At 40.3% G+C, this 15303-nt stretch overlaps 2 protein-coding genes across 3 annotated transcripts in view; one reads left to right on the top strand and one right to left on the bottom strand.

The window, feature by feature from the left end:
* Nucleotides 1–15303, bottom strand: part of znrf3 (zinc and ring finger 3) — a 105975-nt gene that overhangs the window by 79687 nt on the left and 10985 nt on the right. The window contains exon 1 of one of the 2 annotated variants that reach the window (XM_077521688.1): nucleotides 1677–2253. The exons of the other annotated variant lie outside the window; for it this stretch is intronic. Within the exon in view, the coding sequence (XP_077377814.1) occupies nucleotides 1677–2042 (366 nt within the window). The 5' untranslated portion in view covers nucleotides 2043–2253. Of the gene's footprint in view, nucleotides 1–1676; nucleotides 2254–15303 lie in introns of those variants that run through there. 2 annotated transcript variants of the gene reach the window in all.
* On the top strand, nucleotides 10741–15102 carry xbp1 (X-box binding protein 1). The gene is given in 6 exon segments (XM_077521790.1): nucleotides 10741–11091; nucleotides 11714–11810; nucleotides 11937–12053; nucleotides 12140–12223; nucleotides 12226–12300; nucleotides 14147–15102. Coding segments are annotated over 6 exon segments (1197 nt in total). The 5' UTR covers nucleotides 10741–10858; the 3' UTR covers nucleotides 14738–15102.

The raw sequence follows: 15303 nt of genomic DNA, 5'->3' as shown, positions 1-15303 counted from the left end.
CATTAGAGGCATATTGATATTCGTTATTATGTAAATAGTCTATGTAGACATTGATATGATAGCTATTGAATATGATTTAATATGTTACTACAAATATATGTTCATAATAATGTGCCTAATAATTAATGAAATATGATGTAAATATGTCAACTGAATTGTGTATTGTCCTTAAACACAATTTAAAATGGTACAGAGACCGTGAATACAAACAAACTAGTTTCACGTGACGTTGGATTAAATATGATCTGTACAGAGATGAAAACAAACTAAATTGTTCCTACACGGGCACTTAATTGGGCACCTGCTGCTCCTCGAATAATGTTCTACGCACTCACACAAAAAAACGTTATTATTCCTCTATGTTGTTGTTTGCACTTGCTGATGTGTTCAATGTGGTGTCTTTTCTACAGTTTCGAGGCCTTATCCACCTGTCTCTTAGCATGCCCTGACCTACATTTCAAAACGGTGACAAAACCGTGCAGGTATGCTCTCCATGAATGCACACAAAGTCAAACATCAAACAAAGCATTACGACAAACATTACAACCATTTCAAAGCCTTATCTGCTCTGCAATCGAGCTTCCGATCAAATATTTGTAAAGGAACATCCGAGATTTACGAGGCACTTTCAACGCAATGGTAGCCAAGTCCATGAGGCAAAAACAATAATAATAAAAAATAAAAATAAAAAAACAAAGTAGCTGCAAAAAAAATCGAGCACCTGAACATAACATTTCATATGGTGTGTTCAAATGCAAATACTGTATGGTAAATTTGAGGTATAGACATTAAATGCGTTACATTTGAGGGTTACATATTTTAAATATGATACATGAAAAGGTTTATAAGAATGAATAATAATTGAAGAATTAAATGTGCATAGACATCATGTGATGTCAACATGCTACTTAAAAATGTGCATTATTATTGTATTATTGTTAAATATAAATGGTACATTTGAGGTGTATAGACATTAAAGATAAGATTCATATGTTACACAACATTAAATGTTTTGTAAATGCAGTTAATTAAGAGGTTTAGTCTAGTCTGGCAGTCCAATATGATGCGCTACATTACAGGTGTAAACATTACAACAACCAAGCATTGCAACCCTGATCAACTCCACAATCCGGCCTCTGATCAAATATTTTTTTTAAATAATAACACAGTTGTAACGTGTAACATCCGAGGTTTACGAGACACTCTCAACGCAACGGAAGTAGCAAATAGCGTTTCTTTGAACAAGCTCAAATTAAAACTAAACCTTGCGCACCTGAACGCACCATCGTGTTTTCTGTGTGCAACGCCGGAAGTAGGACCCCCCCTCATTAAAAAACTGCCAAACAAACTTTTTCTCCCTCTTTTTTTTTTTTTTGCATCACGCAAACCACTTCGTGCTTGCACCCAAACTGCACAAACCACCAAAATAAACTTGACAAACTTTTCGTTGGATAAACAAACAGAAAAAAAAGTTGCCAGTGTGCATGAATTCCACCAGATAGGAGCCATCTTGTAACCACATTGGGGCTGCAAAATCGTACCATCCTCACACACATACACACATAGACACACATGCATGGATGGACGCGCACGCGCACGCGCACGCACGCACCCCTGTCAACCTCCGCCAAGGAAAAGTTTAGAAAGCAGCGTGTTTCGAGACACTTGACACGTACTTGAACGATCTCCCCCTCGGCGCTGAGGATGGCTCCAGCCTTGGAGAAGCGTCCCTGCAAGCCCGTCGTGTACGTGGTGTAATCCCCGTTGGCGCTGGACTCGAACAGGACCACCTCCACATAGGCCGTATCCTTGGCGAGGGCGACGCGGGGCTCGGCGGCCAACACGGCGGCGAGGAAGAGCAGCGCCGCCGCCGCCGACGACGATGAGCCGGGATGGTGGTGGTGGTGGTGGTGGTGGTGGTGGTACTGGTGGTGGGGGTGGTCCCGCTCCGAGCCGCCCCGCCACGGCGCCACCACCGTCGGCATCAGTAGCAGCATCGTCCTGGTAGTCGTCCGCGTCGTCGGGGTAGTCGTCGTTATCATCTCGCCGGCTGGATCAGCGGCGCCGAGCGGAACGGCATGTCCGACGCGAGGCGAGCCAGTGGTGCGATGCGCCGAAATATGATTTTTTTTTCCCCCCCTTTTTTTATGAAGGGGAGGGGGGGATAAGGAGCGAAAATGTGCGGAAACACACCGGGGGAGCGTGTTTAGTTCACCACTGAGAGTCTGTCAATGACACTGGCTGCTGCTCAAGCCTCCTCCCCCTCCGTTCATCGCTCTCCCCCTCCGTTCATCGCTCACCCCCTCCTCCCCCTTCCTTTCTCACCCCTCCCTCCTCTACAAAGCGGATCTCCTTTGATCTCAAACACGTGATTTTTTTCTCTAACTTTTTTCTTCTTCTCTCCCTCCCAGAAGACTTCTGGCCCCGCCCCCTTCCACGCTCAAGTGCCAGCACTCTGTTTGTTAAGGAGGCACTCGTCAGCCGGGATGTCACTTTGGTAAAAGTTTGACTTAGTGAAATGCGCCTTTTGTAATAACAAGAATATTTGACACATATATGTAATACTTTATAAAAAATATTCATAGTATAATTTTAATTCTAGCTCAATTGTTGACGCTTACCTGCCATTCCACCTTAAAAGATAATTCAACCCAAACAAGACTTCTTTCAATCAATTTAACCACACATCCGGGAATTTCTGATATTTCCAAACCTTACACGGTGAAAACAAACGGCATATTGTATTATTTTTGCCAATGACTAGCATACAAACCAGGCAGATTGTTACAGTAGTTAAAACAAAACAAAACATTTCAACACATTTTGAAATCAAAATAATCTTCACAAATCAAATGACAACAATCCAAAATTCAATGTTTTTGTTTTTTTCAATGAGGGGAGAGCGTCCTTAATGCCGTATTCGAGGAACGCGGGAAATCGGATTAATCCCACTCGGATTGTCCTCCTTCCAATAATAAAGCGTTTGAGTCAAATGTAAACAACAAAGTTGATTACGATAAATTGTTTGTTGTTCTGGTTAACGCAGTCAATCCAAATCACGTTGGGTTTTGTGAAGTTACTTCATTTGAGTAACTAATTAATGTACTTAAAAAAAAAGAGATATATTTGTTTATAATTGTGTAAATTATTTTTGCCATTCATGGTCTGTGTCTATTGTCAATTGGGATGTCGAAGTTTGACTTAATTCACCTTTTTCGTATTGATGATCATCTTTTCCACACAAACTACAATATGTTTAAAAAATGTCAAGAAAAATTGGCTTTTCTTAGCATTATGGTCACTTTGACTTCCCATTCAACCATAAAAACAACATCTGCACAGGGCTAATTTTCGATCACATTGCTATAGTGAAGCGTTCAGCTCACTGTGCCACTACTTCTACTACAACACACTTCACTTCTTTTCATAATCGTTCCCAATTGTTTTATAAATAAACAATAATTGTTTGTGAATGGTTAAAGATAAATTGGCTTTTCTTAGTGTGACCAGGTCTAGTTTTCAGTCACATTTCTTTTGTGCAGGAGGCAGATATTAGTTAAAAAATAAAAATAAAATAAAATTAAAAATAATAAAAAGGCACTCATTGGTTAGTTAGGCTTACACTGTGCCAAACTTTTGACTTAATTCAGGTCTTTTTCTAAATAATATTTCCTGACTAATCATTATAAGTGAGCAACAGACAGTTGAAAAGTTCACTCAGGCACGGATGATTCCACTTTTTGGATAACGCTGCCCTCTGTTGCACGACTGAATAAGGCACACTTGTTGCAAGGCCACACTCTCGCCCTGTGTTTTGAATCAATTTTAAGTAACAGTACTAACCTTGGCTCTCCTTTCCCACATGAGAGGGCATTACAGTAAGTATACAGTACAAACCAATAAAATGATAATTGAAAAAACATGATTCCGCAGGGGAATGCAAGGGGTATTTTGTGTCTAGCAATGCTACAAATATGCTAACCGTCACTTCTTGTTTGTGTACGTATCAAATGTTAAACTTATCTCACGTTTTCAAAACTTGCTAATAATTGCTGATTCTAACATTCAAGCTAAACTTTGCAAATTGTCATTACCTGTTTTCTAATCAATGCTAAGCTAATTGCCAAGTCCATTTGCTATACCGCAGCCACTATTTGCTTATTTTTATTTATAGGCTATTATCAATGTGACGCTATCACCTGATATATATATATATATATATATAATTCTTCTTATTATTATTATTTATTTATTTATTTATTTATTTATTTATTTATTTATTTTTTTACTAAGGAGAAAATAATTGGGTAATGCTCTCTGTCGGTTTGAAATACAGTATCAACGTTACGCTAATATTATCTGTTTCCGTCACCAATGTTAATTAGGGGGAAAAAATATAATAATGTCCAAAAGTCGCCTCATGCCAGAAAGACCAAGTGCATAACTTGGCTTGGTCAAAAGATTTTAACAGTATAGCGCAACAATTCAGTAGATTGTTTTTTGTTCAGTCTTTGCACGTTTTCAACAAATATCTTTAGAAACAAATCCCTGACTTTGACAGGGTCTTTCAGCTAAACTCACGTCTACGCTCGAGTTTCCAGATAAAATGCTAAACTCAAACCACTGACTCGTGGTATCAATGCTAAGATACTCAACTCAACGCTAAGCTAAGTGTCACAGTCACTGCCCAACCGTCTTGTTCTACTCATTATTGATGTCATAACACGTTCCCAGTGGAGTTGGAGTGGTAAACATGCAATACGCCACATTGTCATCATGAGAAAAGCATCTCACATCATCAGCATCCCTCAAATCACTATATGTTGTAGTTGCTAGCTCTGAGCACCAGAGGGCAACATAGCCGCATAACATATATATCTTGCCGTTAACCTTAACTGCAAGCAAGGAAGGAAAGAATTGATAGAATGAATTGGAGAAGGCAAAGAGGAATGGGAAAAGGGAGTAAGGAAGCAAGCAAGGACAAAGGAAAGAAGAAATGGATGGATGGAATGAAGGACACAAGGATGCATGAATGGAGGAAGAATAAGGAAGATGACAAACAAGGACAAAGAAAATAAGAAATAGAAAGAGAGAGGAAGTATAGGAACATCAGGAGGAGTGACACACTGTCACTTTCACCAGGTCAACGTACATACAAGGACATCCTTGGAACCCTAACCCAGTCTTGAAACCCTAACTCTGGCTCGAAACCTGATTTTGAAACCCTAACCCAGTTTTGTTTCACCATTGCAGTGTTACTGAGACACAATAAAATGTAGTGACAGAGTTGTTGTAGTGTACTGTCCATACAGAGGCTGTGGGAAAACCCGCAGGCCCAGCAAACAACACCCCAGTGCAAATTGGGTCGGGAGATGAATGTGAAATGTTAGGAGAAGTAAGGTAAACAAAATGCCCCCCCCCCCCCCCCACACACACACCTTATTTCTTCAGCTGGGCTCTGTCCCAGGGGGGGCCACCACTACACAATATGGTTTACACACACCCCGCCTGGCTGTTGTTTACTGAGAGGGAGGCTCTGCTTTGCAAACGCTAAATCGATTTTCATAGCTTTGCAGCTTTTGCCAAAATGTTTCACTAATTCAGCTTAAATGATTTTTCCTATTATGTAGCTACAATTTGCTGTATTTTTACTACTATCATTGTATTGCTGATTAAAAACAACATTTTTTAAATTCAAAGTTTCTCGCCTGACTATAAATATTTTCATTATATCAGTATGAACTATATTTTAGTTAATATTACTATCATTATTATCAATAAATGAAATGATGTTCAGTAAAAAAAGAAAGATTCCAAGATTTTTTCTAGTTTTGTGGCGCTTTCAAAATATTTTCCTACCATCCTTTTAATTAAATACAATAATATTCACTAGGCGAGATAACACTGACTGGAGTGAAGCAGCAGCAGGCATGCTGAATTTTTCAAACTCCATTTCTAAACATAAATTGTACATTCCAGGGTTTTTCTTCATAGCATTTTCTAAGCATTTTACGACAATAAATTAAATGACAAATATATATATATATACCTTCCTGGGTGGAGTTTGCATGTTCTCCCCGTGCCCGCGTGGGTCTTCTCCGGGTACTCCGGTCTCCTCCCACATTCCAAAGACATGCATGGCAGGTTAATTGGGCGCTCCGAATTGCCCCTAGGTGTGCGTGTGCGTGTGAGTGTGGATGGTTGTTCGTCTCTGTGTGCCCTGCGATTGGTTGGCAACCAGCCCAGGGTGTCCCCTGCCTACTGCCCAGAGCCAGCTGAGATAGGCGCCAGCAGCCCCCGCGACCCTTGTGAGGAATAAGTGGTCAAGAAAATGGATGGATGGATGGATATATATATATATATATATATATATATATATATATATTGTCTATTTATATCTTTTGACACCCACTCACTAGCCTTTGGGATTGGTCCATTGCGAGGAAACGCCCCACTTGTAAACACATACACGCCCTCTCTGAACCTCAACTCTGTTATTTGCATTTGAGTGTGCATGTTTAACCATTCATTAAATACTCTCACACTATACTTAACACTGAACTCAAGTAAAATGGACTCTATATGACAAAATGGCAGCTCCATAACATGACGAGTGGAACTTACTTGAGGAAACAGCTAGATGAAAAGGCATATTTTTATTGCCGAAATGGAATCAATTGAAACATTGATGAATAACATAACGCAGGATTACCTAACAAACATTGTATAACAAAGAAATAATTTTGTTCAGAGACCTCCTTTTTCCAAGGTGAAATAAATTTCAATAAAGTTAAAGCTACTCTATGTAGGATTTCCCCCAAAAAATATCTTAACAATAGCCTTTTTATTTGACCATTTATGACTGAAACATATTCTAATTAGTAGATCAACATCTTCGCTGTTCACAATGGGTACTCCTACAAGCCTCTGGCCAATATTATTTAGGAAGCGTCCAGTCCGAACCCTTCGAATTTCCCGCCCTCTGTCTGCGGGATGTGACGTCATACGTGTCATCGTCAGTTGTTTCCTGTCACGCGAAGACGGAACTAGTACAGATTTTCGCTGCCCCAGACACCCGCTGTTACTCCGCGGAAGGCTGCTCAAAAAAAAAAAATGAAAACAATGTCAAGTGCCAAGAAAAAAAAAAATCTAAACTTGATAGTGACCGACGTCGGGCAAGACCGAGAGTGAACATTGGTTTGACATTTCAGCGGTGGAGAGAGTTGAGATCGGACTTGGATTAGAAAAGTGATTCACAGCTGGCTTTCTTTCTACTCCAAAAGGTAAGAAGCGAGTATCTTGACATTTAGAAGAAAATGTGTTGTTTTCAAATAGCAGTAACCTCAAGATCGATCACTTCTCGGTCGTAACTATTGGGGTGAAAGTGAGGTGGAGGGCAACATTTAGCGTGAAAGGGGCGGCAAAGTTGAATGTAATAGAACAGAATGACTTTATGAAGAACAGACGTTCCATTCCGCGGCGTTTCAATCAGGCTAAATGTCGCCTTATTTTCCTCCGTGAAAACACCCTATTGTAGCTACATTATGCTAACGGAATGTGAACGGTACTACTGAATGGCGATAACATTCACGGCCATATCACACTAAGTAGTGAATGGGTCTATATGTTTTTCACAATCGTCAATTTCCATAAATGACAGCCCACCTTTCGGCTAATGCACAATGACGCTAGCCTGGGGGCGACATACACTAATAATGACTAGAATCAGGTTGACGTCCGTCGAGCGGGGTGACTACAATATGTAACTGCATATTAACATCGGAATGAGGTCCAATTAATTGACGTAATTTGCACATCGTTTTGGAGTACAGCACAGGACTGGACTTCGACCGACTAAAGCAATATGATCTGCACGTCCCGTGGACATCAATTGTTTAGTGGGGATCGAGAGCCTCATTCCGTGAAGTGGCCAGCTTTGTATAACATTATAAAACTTCTTACCTCTGAAAACATAGTTTAAAGTATTGAGGTCGTGCACGTACGAGTGCGCGCAGCGTGTACGAGCGTGCAGTTTGTTTTCGGCCACAGGTGGCAGTAGAGATTTGAAATTTTAAATCTTACATATAGCTTATTTAAATAACAAGCTACAAATGGTAAAATGTGCCAGCTAGTTAGCATTGTAACGCTCAGTCACTACAAATTAGAGTCTTGATCAAAAGTCAAACAACGAAAAACGGTGACAAACAAGGCACAAATGCTAAAATATGCTACCTGGTTAGCATTTCATCGCACAAAAGACATCCACAACAAAATTAAGACTGAAATAGTGAGCTACAAATGCTACAAATGTGCTCGCTAGCAAGCATTTCATCTGTCAGAAACATTCGCTGGAAGTTCTTGTCGATCAAAAGTCAAACAACCAAAACAGTGACAAAAAGGCACAAATGCTAAAATATGCTACTTGGTTAGCATTTTGTCGCTCAAAAGACATCCACAACAAATAAAACAACAAAATGATGACTGAAATTGTGAGCTACAAATGCTACAATGTTAGCTAGCTAATAATCATATCGGCCATCAGTGACATCACTTTTTCCAAAGTGAAACAACCGAAACTATTTAATTAAAGTTGGAGTTCAAGAGTAGGCTACAAACGACACGCTCCAGATAAAATAGCTTCTTTTTTTTTTTCTTCTAACTCCAACAAAGCAAAGCATGAAATAGCGAGGTGCAAAATGCAAATGCTTAGTTAGCATAGCGGCATCCACGACGATTGAGAGGCCTATTTTTTCCAAGGAGAAAATAACGGAAACAAACATTCATGAGTCGCTAATTAGCATTTAATCTGTCAAATAACTCCTAAGGCTACTTTATACTACTTTAAATGCTAACTTAGTGCTACTAATTTAAAAAAAAAACACACATTAAAAGTTGACCTAAGTCATATTGTTACTTTTAGTGTGTCACATAACAGTGAATAAGACGTCACAAAAGAAGACAACACGCCCCGTAATTGGAGTTCAGCTTGCACTTAAAAGTACTTAAAAGAACTGGTCAAACAGCAAAGAGGAGCCTGTAACGCTCTGCTTGCCGTTCACTCGACTAACAATCATGCAAAGCTTTGAAGGTTTTGTGGACTTTGTTCCTTTACGCCCGTGCAAGTGCGTCCTCACATGTGAGCTTGTTTGCAGTTAAACAAGGAGAAGCAAGCGCCGTTTAAAAAAAAAAGAAAAAAGAAAGAAACTTGTGTAACAGGGTTAGGTTAGCATTTTGCTGTTTTTACCATGTTTAAACAAACATTTATATATAGTTTCAGTCTTAATTTTGTATTACTGTAGTTATCAGCTATTTATTTTATTTGGATTTTTTTTTAAATGTTGTTGACCATTATATATGCTGTATTTGTAGTCATATGGTGCGAATTACTAGTTGTATTTATCATGTTTTAGTATTATACATTATAGGTTGTAATTTTATTATTTTTACTATTTTGTGTCTAATATCTTCTGTGGTGTATTTTTTTTTTTTTACTATGGTATTTTTTTTATTTCAATTTAGTGATTTTTTTAAATGTATAAGTTTCACTTTTATGTTTTATTTAACTACTTTTTCAAAAGTTTTATTTTTTTTGCAATTGTATTTGTTCATTTTATATACTTATTATCATGAGTGTTTTATTATTTTCTAATTAACAATTTTTAGGATTCATTTTAGACTTGTTTTTGTTTGAATGTTTTTTTTTACTATGTATTTTTTTTTAAAACAACATTAGGGATTTACTTCAGTGACCAAAAATGGTTCCTCATCAACCTTGCAATGAAACAGAATGCTGCAACAAAACTATGTTGACCTACTTTACATTGAATTGTTTCTGAAAATAAACAAAACAAAAGGAAATTATGAATGAAAAAATATCAAAAACAAGGAGGAAACTAGACAATGAGATCAGGAATTTACAGCAGGCTTTCCTGACCTGACCTGAACTCTAACAATGATTGTATAACATTGACATACTTTATACGACATTACTATAAAGTAATCACGCAGAGCAAAACATCCTGAATGTGTCACATTCATATTAGAGGTGATATATACAAGCAAACATCAACTATAAAGCCTAATATGCAAACCCTTAAATACATACAGACATAACTGTATACAAATACACATATTCACTGTGTATAACCCACACTTTTGTTTATTTACATACGCATATTTTACAATTTTGCCATACGGACGGTGTCATATTGTTACGCAAATATTTTTACTTTATTTGCTTCACTGTTTTTATTATTGATTAGACCATTCTTTTTAGCATTTTTATTTTGATAACGTGTTTAAGGTGCATTACGATTAAAGTGTTAATATTTATATTTTGACATATTTGTTATGATAGTTCACAGCATGTTTGGGTACCAGTCCAGGAAAGTCCCATATGATGCAACCAACGCCTTTGGTTTACATTCCAACGTACTCAAATAACTCCCCTCCCCCAAATAGCTTGCATCACTTTCTATTAACTCGTGAATCCCTTGCACACTATATTCCAATAACAGATTCTTATATAATGAAACACATAAAAAGATTAAATAACTATACTTTATGGGCTTTTTGTTTTGAGGTTTGAAGACAAGATTTGGAGGAATTTGTCTTTTGCAAGAGGAAGACCCTTTAGATGCAAATGAAGTAATCGCCTTGTCCAATCACAAGTCGCAAGGCAGTGACGTCAACGTCCTTTCCAGCCTATCGAGTATCGCCACGATAGTAGAAAAATCGCCGACGCTGTCGTGCGTCTGTCAGAAGGAGAATATCACCGCGGCCGCAGAACGATCGCTCGGGTTGTTTATTTTTTGGGAGGAGGGGTGATCGCGAGACCGAGGAGGATATCGCGCAAAACATGGTGATGGTAGCGGCAACGAGCGGGGGCGCCCACAAACTGCTCCTTATTTCCGGCAAGCAGAGCGGCGGCACCGCGACGGCGAGCTTCGGCCGCCCCATCTCGGTGGTCCTGCCGTCCGCCGCCTCCAACCAGGCGTCGTCGGACTCCGAGTCGAGCAGCTCGGCGGGGCCGCCGGTGCGCAAAAGGCAGCGGCTCACGCACTTGAGCCCCGAGGAGAAAGCGCTTAGAAGGTTAGCTTTTATTTTATGTTTTTTTAATTTGTCGTTTGTTTAGGTTTGAAGACTTTGTACTAATGTGGGTCAGGCGCAGTCATACAGTATTGATTAAATCACACAAAATGGCGGTGATGTTTAACCTAGGTGTAATAAAGTAGTCCCTCTTGTTTCTCTTACGTTTTCATTAAAAGTTGTCATATTTATTTTTTTTTTTTAAACTCTTATTGAAGTCCAGCTTTCTTCCATGGTTTTAAACTGCTCCTTGCATTGTTTAGGACTTTCATTTGACAGTCTTTGACTTTGTTTTACAGTCTATTATATTTATTTCGATTGATGTTTCGCACTTTGTTCACCTGGTTTTCTTACCATGCTCTCTCCGAAATTAATGACACCCTAAAGAATCAAGAGTTATTAGATATTTATCTGGATAATCAAGTTTCATTGAAGCCAAATTACTGACTGTATTGAATGGACTTTAAAACTTGCTTATCTGGCCAAGAGTGGACCCGCCCGGCAGGACTTTGACGTGCCTGCGTGGCAGGAACATGGCGGGTTGAAATGCTTACTTAGCATCACGGAAAGAATGCCCTCAGTTATACTCAAGTATTCACCCTCCTCCTCCTCCTCCTCCTCACAGGAAACTGAAAAACAGAGTTGCAGCCCAGACGGCCAGGGACAGAAAAAAGGCCAAAATGGGTGAACTGGAGCAACAGGTCCTGGAGTTAGAACTAGAGGTATTTTTCACTTTTTGCGTTGGCTGGAATGCGGCAGCTGTCAGCAGTCTTGTCAGTTTAATTACCCACTTTGCTTCCAGAGCAAGCAGGATAAACTTGTATTGTAATCTGCACATTTTTTTCCAGAACCAAAAGCTTCACATTGAGAACCGGCTCCTCCGGGAAAAAAACAACAGCCTGCTGACTGAAAATGATGAGCTGAAGCTAAGACTTGGGTTGGACACAGTTGACACAAAGGAAACGGTGTGACTCGGGTTATTTATAGACATCTTTGTCTTTGGTAGCGTCACGTTCTGAACACAAATTAATCCTCCCCTTTCCCGGTTCAGGTGTTTGTGTCTAATGGGAATGAAGCAGGTTTGGGAATCGGGTCTTCTGAGTCCGCAGCACTCAGGCTACGTGTGCCTCTGCAGAAGGTGCAGACCCAGCAGTTCCAAAACCTGAACACTTCCCAATGGATACAGATGGTCCTGATGCTGCAGACAATGAGGTAGGCGTACCGAGCACCTCAGATCACTGTAAATTTACTAAACAAAAAATTAAAACTCAACATTATATTTTTTTTTTTCTCCCATTATTTTGGATACAATACTTCTTCCCTATACACAATATCACAATTTCTCTGTTAGTGTTCACAAACCAGTCTAAATCTGTGATGGTGAGCCCTTCTCCTTTGGCGAGATAATCCGTCTGTCATATCAAGACAAGATACTGATTAGACGCTATGATTAGTGCACAGGCATGCGCCTTTCAGCGTGGCCATTTATTGTGGGCAGTCTAAGGCACACCTGTGCAATAATCCATCCATCCATCTTCTTCCGCTTATCCGAGGTCGGGTCGCGGGGGCAGCAGCTTTAGGAGGGAAACCCAGACTTTCCTCTCCCCAGCCACTTCAACCAGCTCCTCCGGCGGGATCCCAAGGCGTTCCCAGGCCAGCCGAGAGACATAGTCTCTCCAGCGTGTCCTGGGTCGTCCCCGGGGCCTCCCGCCGGTGGGACATGCGCGGAACACCTCCCCAGGGAGCCATCCGAACCAGATGCCCCAGCCACCTGCTGCGCAATAATCATAGCGTCTAATTAGTGTCTTGTCTTGATATGGCACACAGATTATCTCGGCAAAGGAGAAGTGCTCACCATCACAGCTTTAGACTGGTTTGTGAACAATATTTGAGAGAAATGATATTGTGTATGTGGAAGAAGTTTTTAGATCTTTCAGTTCATCTCATAAAAAATGGAAGCAGAAACGCAAGTGTTGCGTTTTTTAAAACATAAAAAGCTTGGAGGGTCCACTTAACAGCAAGGTGCTGAGAAGAAATTTAACCTAGAATGACCGTACATTAGTGTTAATTTCGTCAACAAAAAATAAAACAAATTATTTTGTCAACACACATTTCTTCACTTGACTAAACTAGACTAACTCCCTCATAAATAAACAATAACTGGGACAAAACTAAACCAGTCTGCATTTTCATCGACTAACAGACGAGCTGAAAATGTACTTCACAAAAACTGGACTAAAATCCATGAACATTTTAGTTCATGAACAGACGAGACAAAAATGATATGATCTTGTCTCTGCTAATCTGTCACGTCTGTGACAGTCATGTGACGCACAGCACAAACACAGACAGGACATGGATTCACGGTGAAAGGTTTTTAAAAAAAATTATAGTTATAACTGAACATTAATGCAACGGCTATAACGTTCCAACAGTAATACTAATCGTGTAACTCCTAATGCTGGCTAACTTGCTAGCTCATAGCATGGAGCCAAAGTAGTCACTGTAATTGTGTGTCAAGTTGTTTTTCATCAAAAAGATGAGAAAATGTGATGTGAAATATAATTTTTAGATCCAAAAAGGTCTGCTGACAAAAAATATACAGGGGTAAAATGGTTGTCCTGACTAAAAGGTTGACAATTTTTCTTGACTAAAACTAGATGAATAAAATGTTTTCTTGGACTAAAATAAAGACTAAAATGCTAGATTTATAGTTAAATAAAAATGGGATGATGTTGACTAATTGTGATAAAACAAAAATAAGCGTGACTGAAATTGGACTAAAACTGAGACTTACATTTAAAAAATGGCTGACAAAATTGAAACTACCATACATTGAGATTTAGGTTAAAACAATTTTAGGAGATGGCCATTTTGCCACTTGCTGAGCTGTGATTGGTCCATACCCAAGCAACTCTTGACACCAGTTTCAGGCACCGAGATGGATAAAAATGGGTGTATAGGTGGGCGACGCTTAAGCTTAACCAAGTTGAGCTCTGCAATGGGGGTGAAAGTTGACCAGGCTAATCTCCTCTTTCCTCCCCCTCCCCCTCGCCAGTCTGATCTGCTCCTGGGCTTTTTGGACATCCTTGACCCGGAGCTTTTCCTCAAGTCTTACGAGGAGGAGTGCGAGGAGCCGCCGGTGCTCCTGCTGGGCGGGCGGGATCCAGTACCTGCCGCCACACCTGCGCCTCTGGGGCCCCCACCAATTAAGCTGGAGACCCTTAATGGACTGATCCACCTTGATCACATTTACACCAAGCCGGCAGAGGAGGTGGCCATGGAAGAAGATGTCGAGGAAAGCGACAACGACGAGAGCGCAATGGCTTCCTTCCCCGCCGCCGAGGTGGTGCTGGAGGAGGAGGAGGAGGTGTGCGTCAAAGACGAGCCGGAGGAAGTGGTCATCATCCCCAGACAGATGGACGACTTCCTCTGCATTGCCAATGCCACCATCGCCGCCGCCTCCGCCTCCTCCTCGCCCGCCCTCAGCGGCCTGGATAAGGAAGCCTGCCTGGTGGACGCCTACAGCGATTCGGGATACGAGGGCTCCCCGTCCCCCTTCAGCGACATGTCATCCCCGCTGTGCTCCGAGAGCCCCTGGGACGACATGTTTGCCAATGAACTCTTCCCCCAGCTCATTAGCGTATGAACATGCTCACAATTTGCCATCAAATTAATAAAAAAACAAAACACATAGTGCTAACGTGTAGCGCGGAGAGTTAAGCGTCACCTGCTCCTATTTCTGGTTAAGAACACTTCTCCCTTTTTAACTTTTACAGCAGGTCTGTAGTGCTCGCCATGCCGCAATGGCTGATGGGAGATGGAGTTTGCTTCTAAACTGATATCCAGTATTGAAAAATGGGGGTGGGGGGGGGGTCTGTCATTTAAATATGAAATACTATTTATTTGTGTATTCCGCTTCTGGGTCGCTGTATGTCCACGTATGAAAAGATTTGAGATATTTTGCTGCTTTCCTCGTCGTCTTACTGCATCCAAATAAACTCTGCATTGCAATTTATTTTGTCTTTTATCAGTCCACCAAGAAAATTCATATTTTTAACTCATTTACTCCGCCAAAACATATAAATACGTTCTCTTAACATTAAGTGTCCCAAAGACGTATTTATACCTGTTTTTTGTTTTTCTTATGCCAGCGCATATACAGATAGCTTTGATTCAGCTTCTCAACTACAGAGAATGGGTGGGGAAAAAAAA

The sequence above is a fragment of the Festucalex cinctus genome, chromosome 5, assembly GCF_051991245.1.
Source record: "Festucalex cinctus isolate MCC-2025b chromosome 5, RoL_Fcin_1.0, whole genome shotgun sequence".
NCBI lineage: Eukaryota > Metazoa > Chordata > Actinopteri > Syngnathiformes > Syngnathidae > Festucalex > Festucalex cinctus.
The sequence above is the reverse complement of the archived record's forward strand: the minus strand, read 5'-3'. Positions and strand labels throughout refer to the sequence as shown.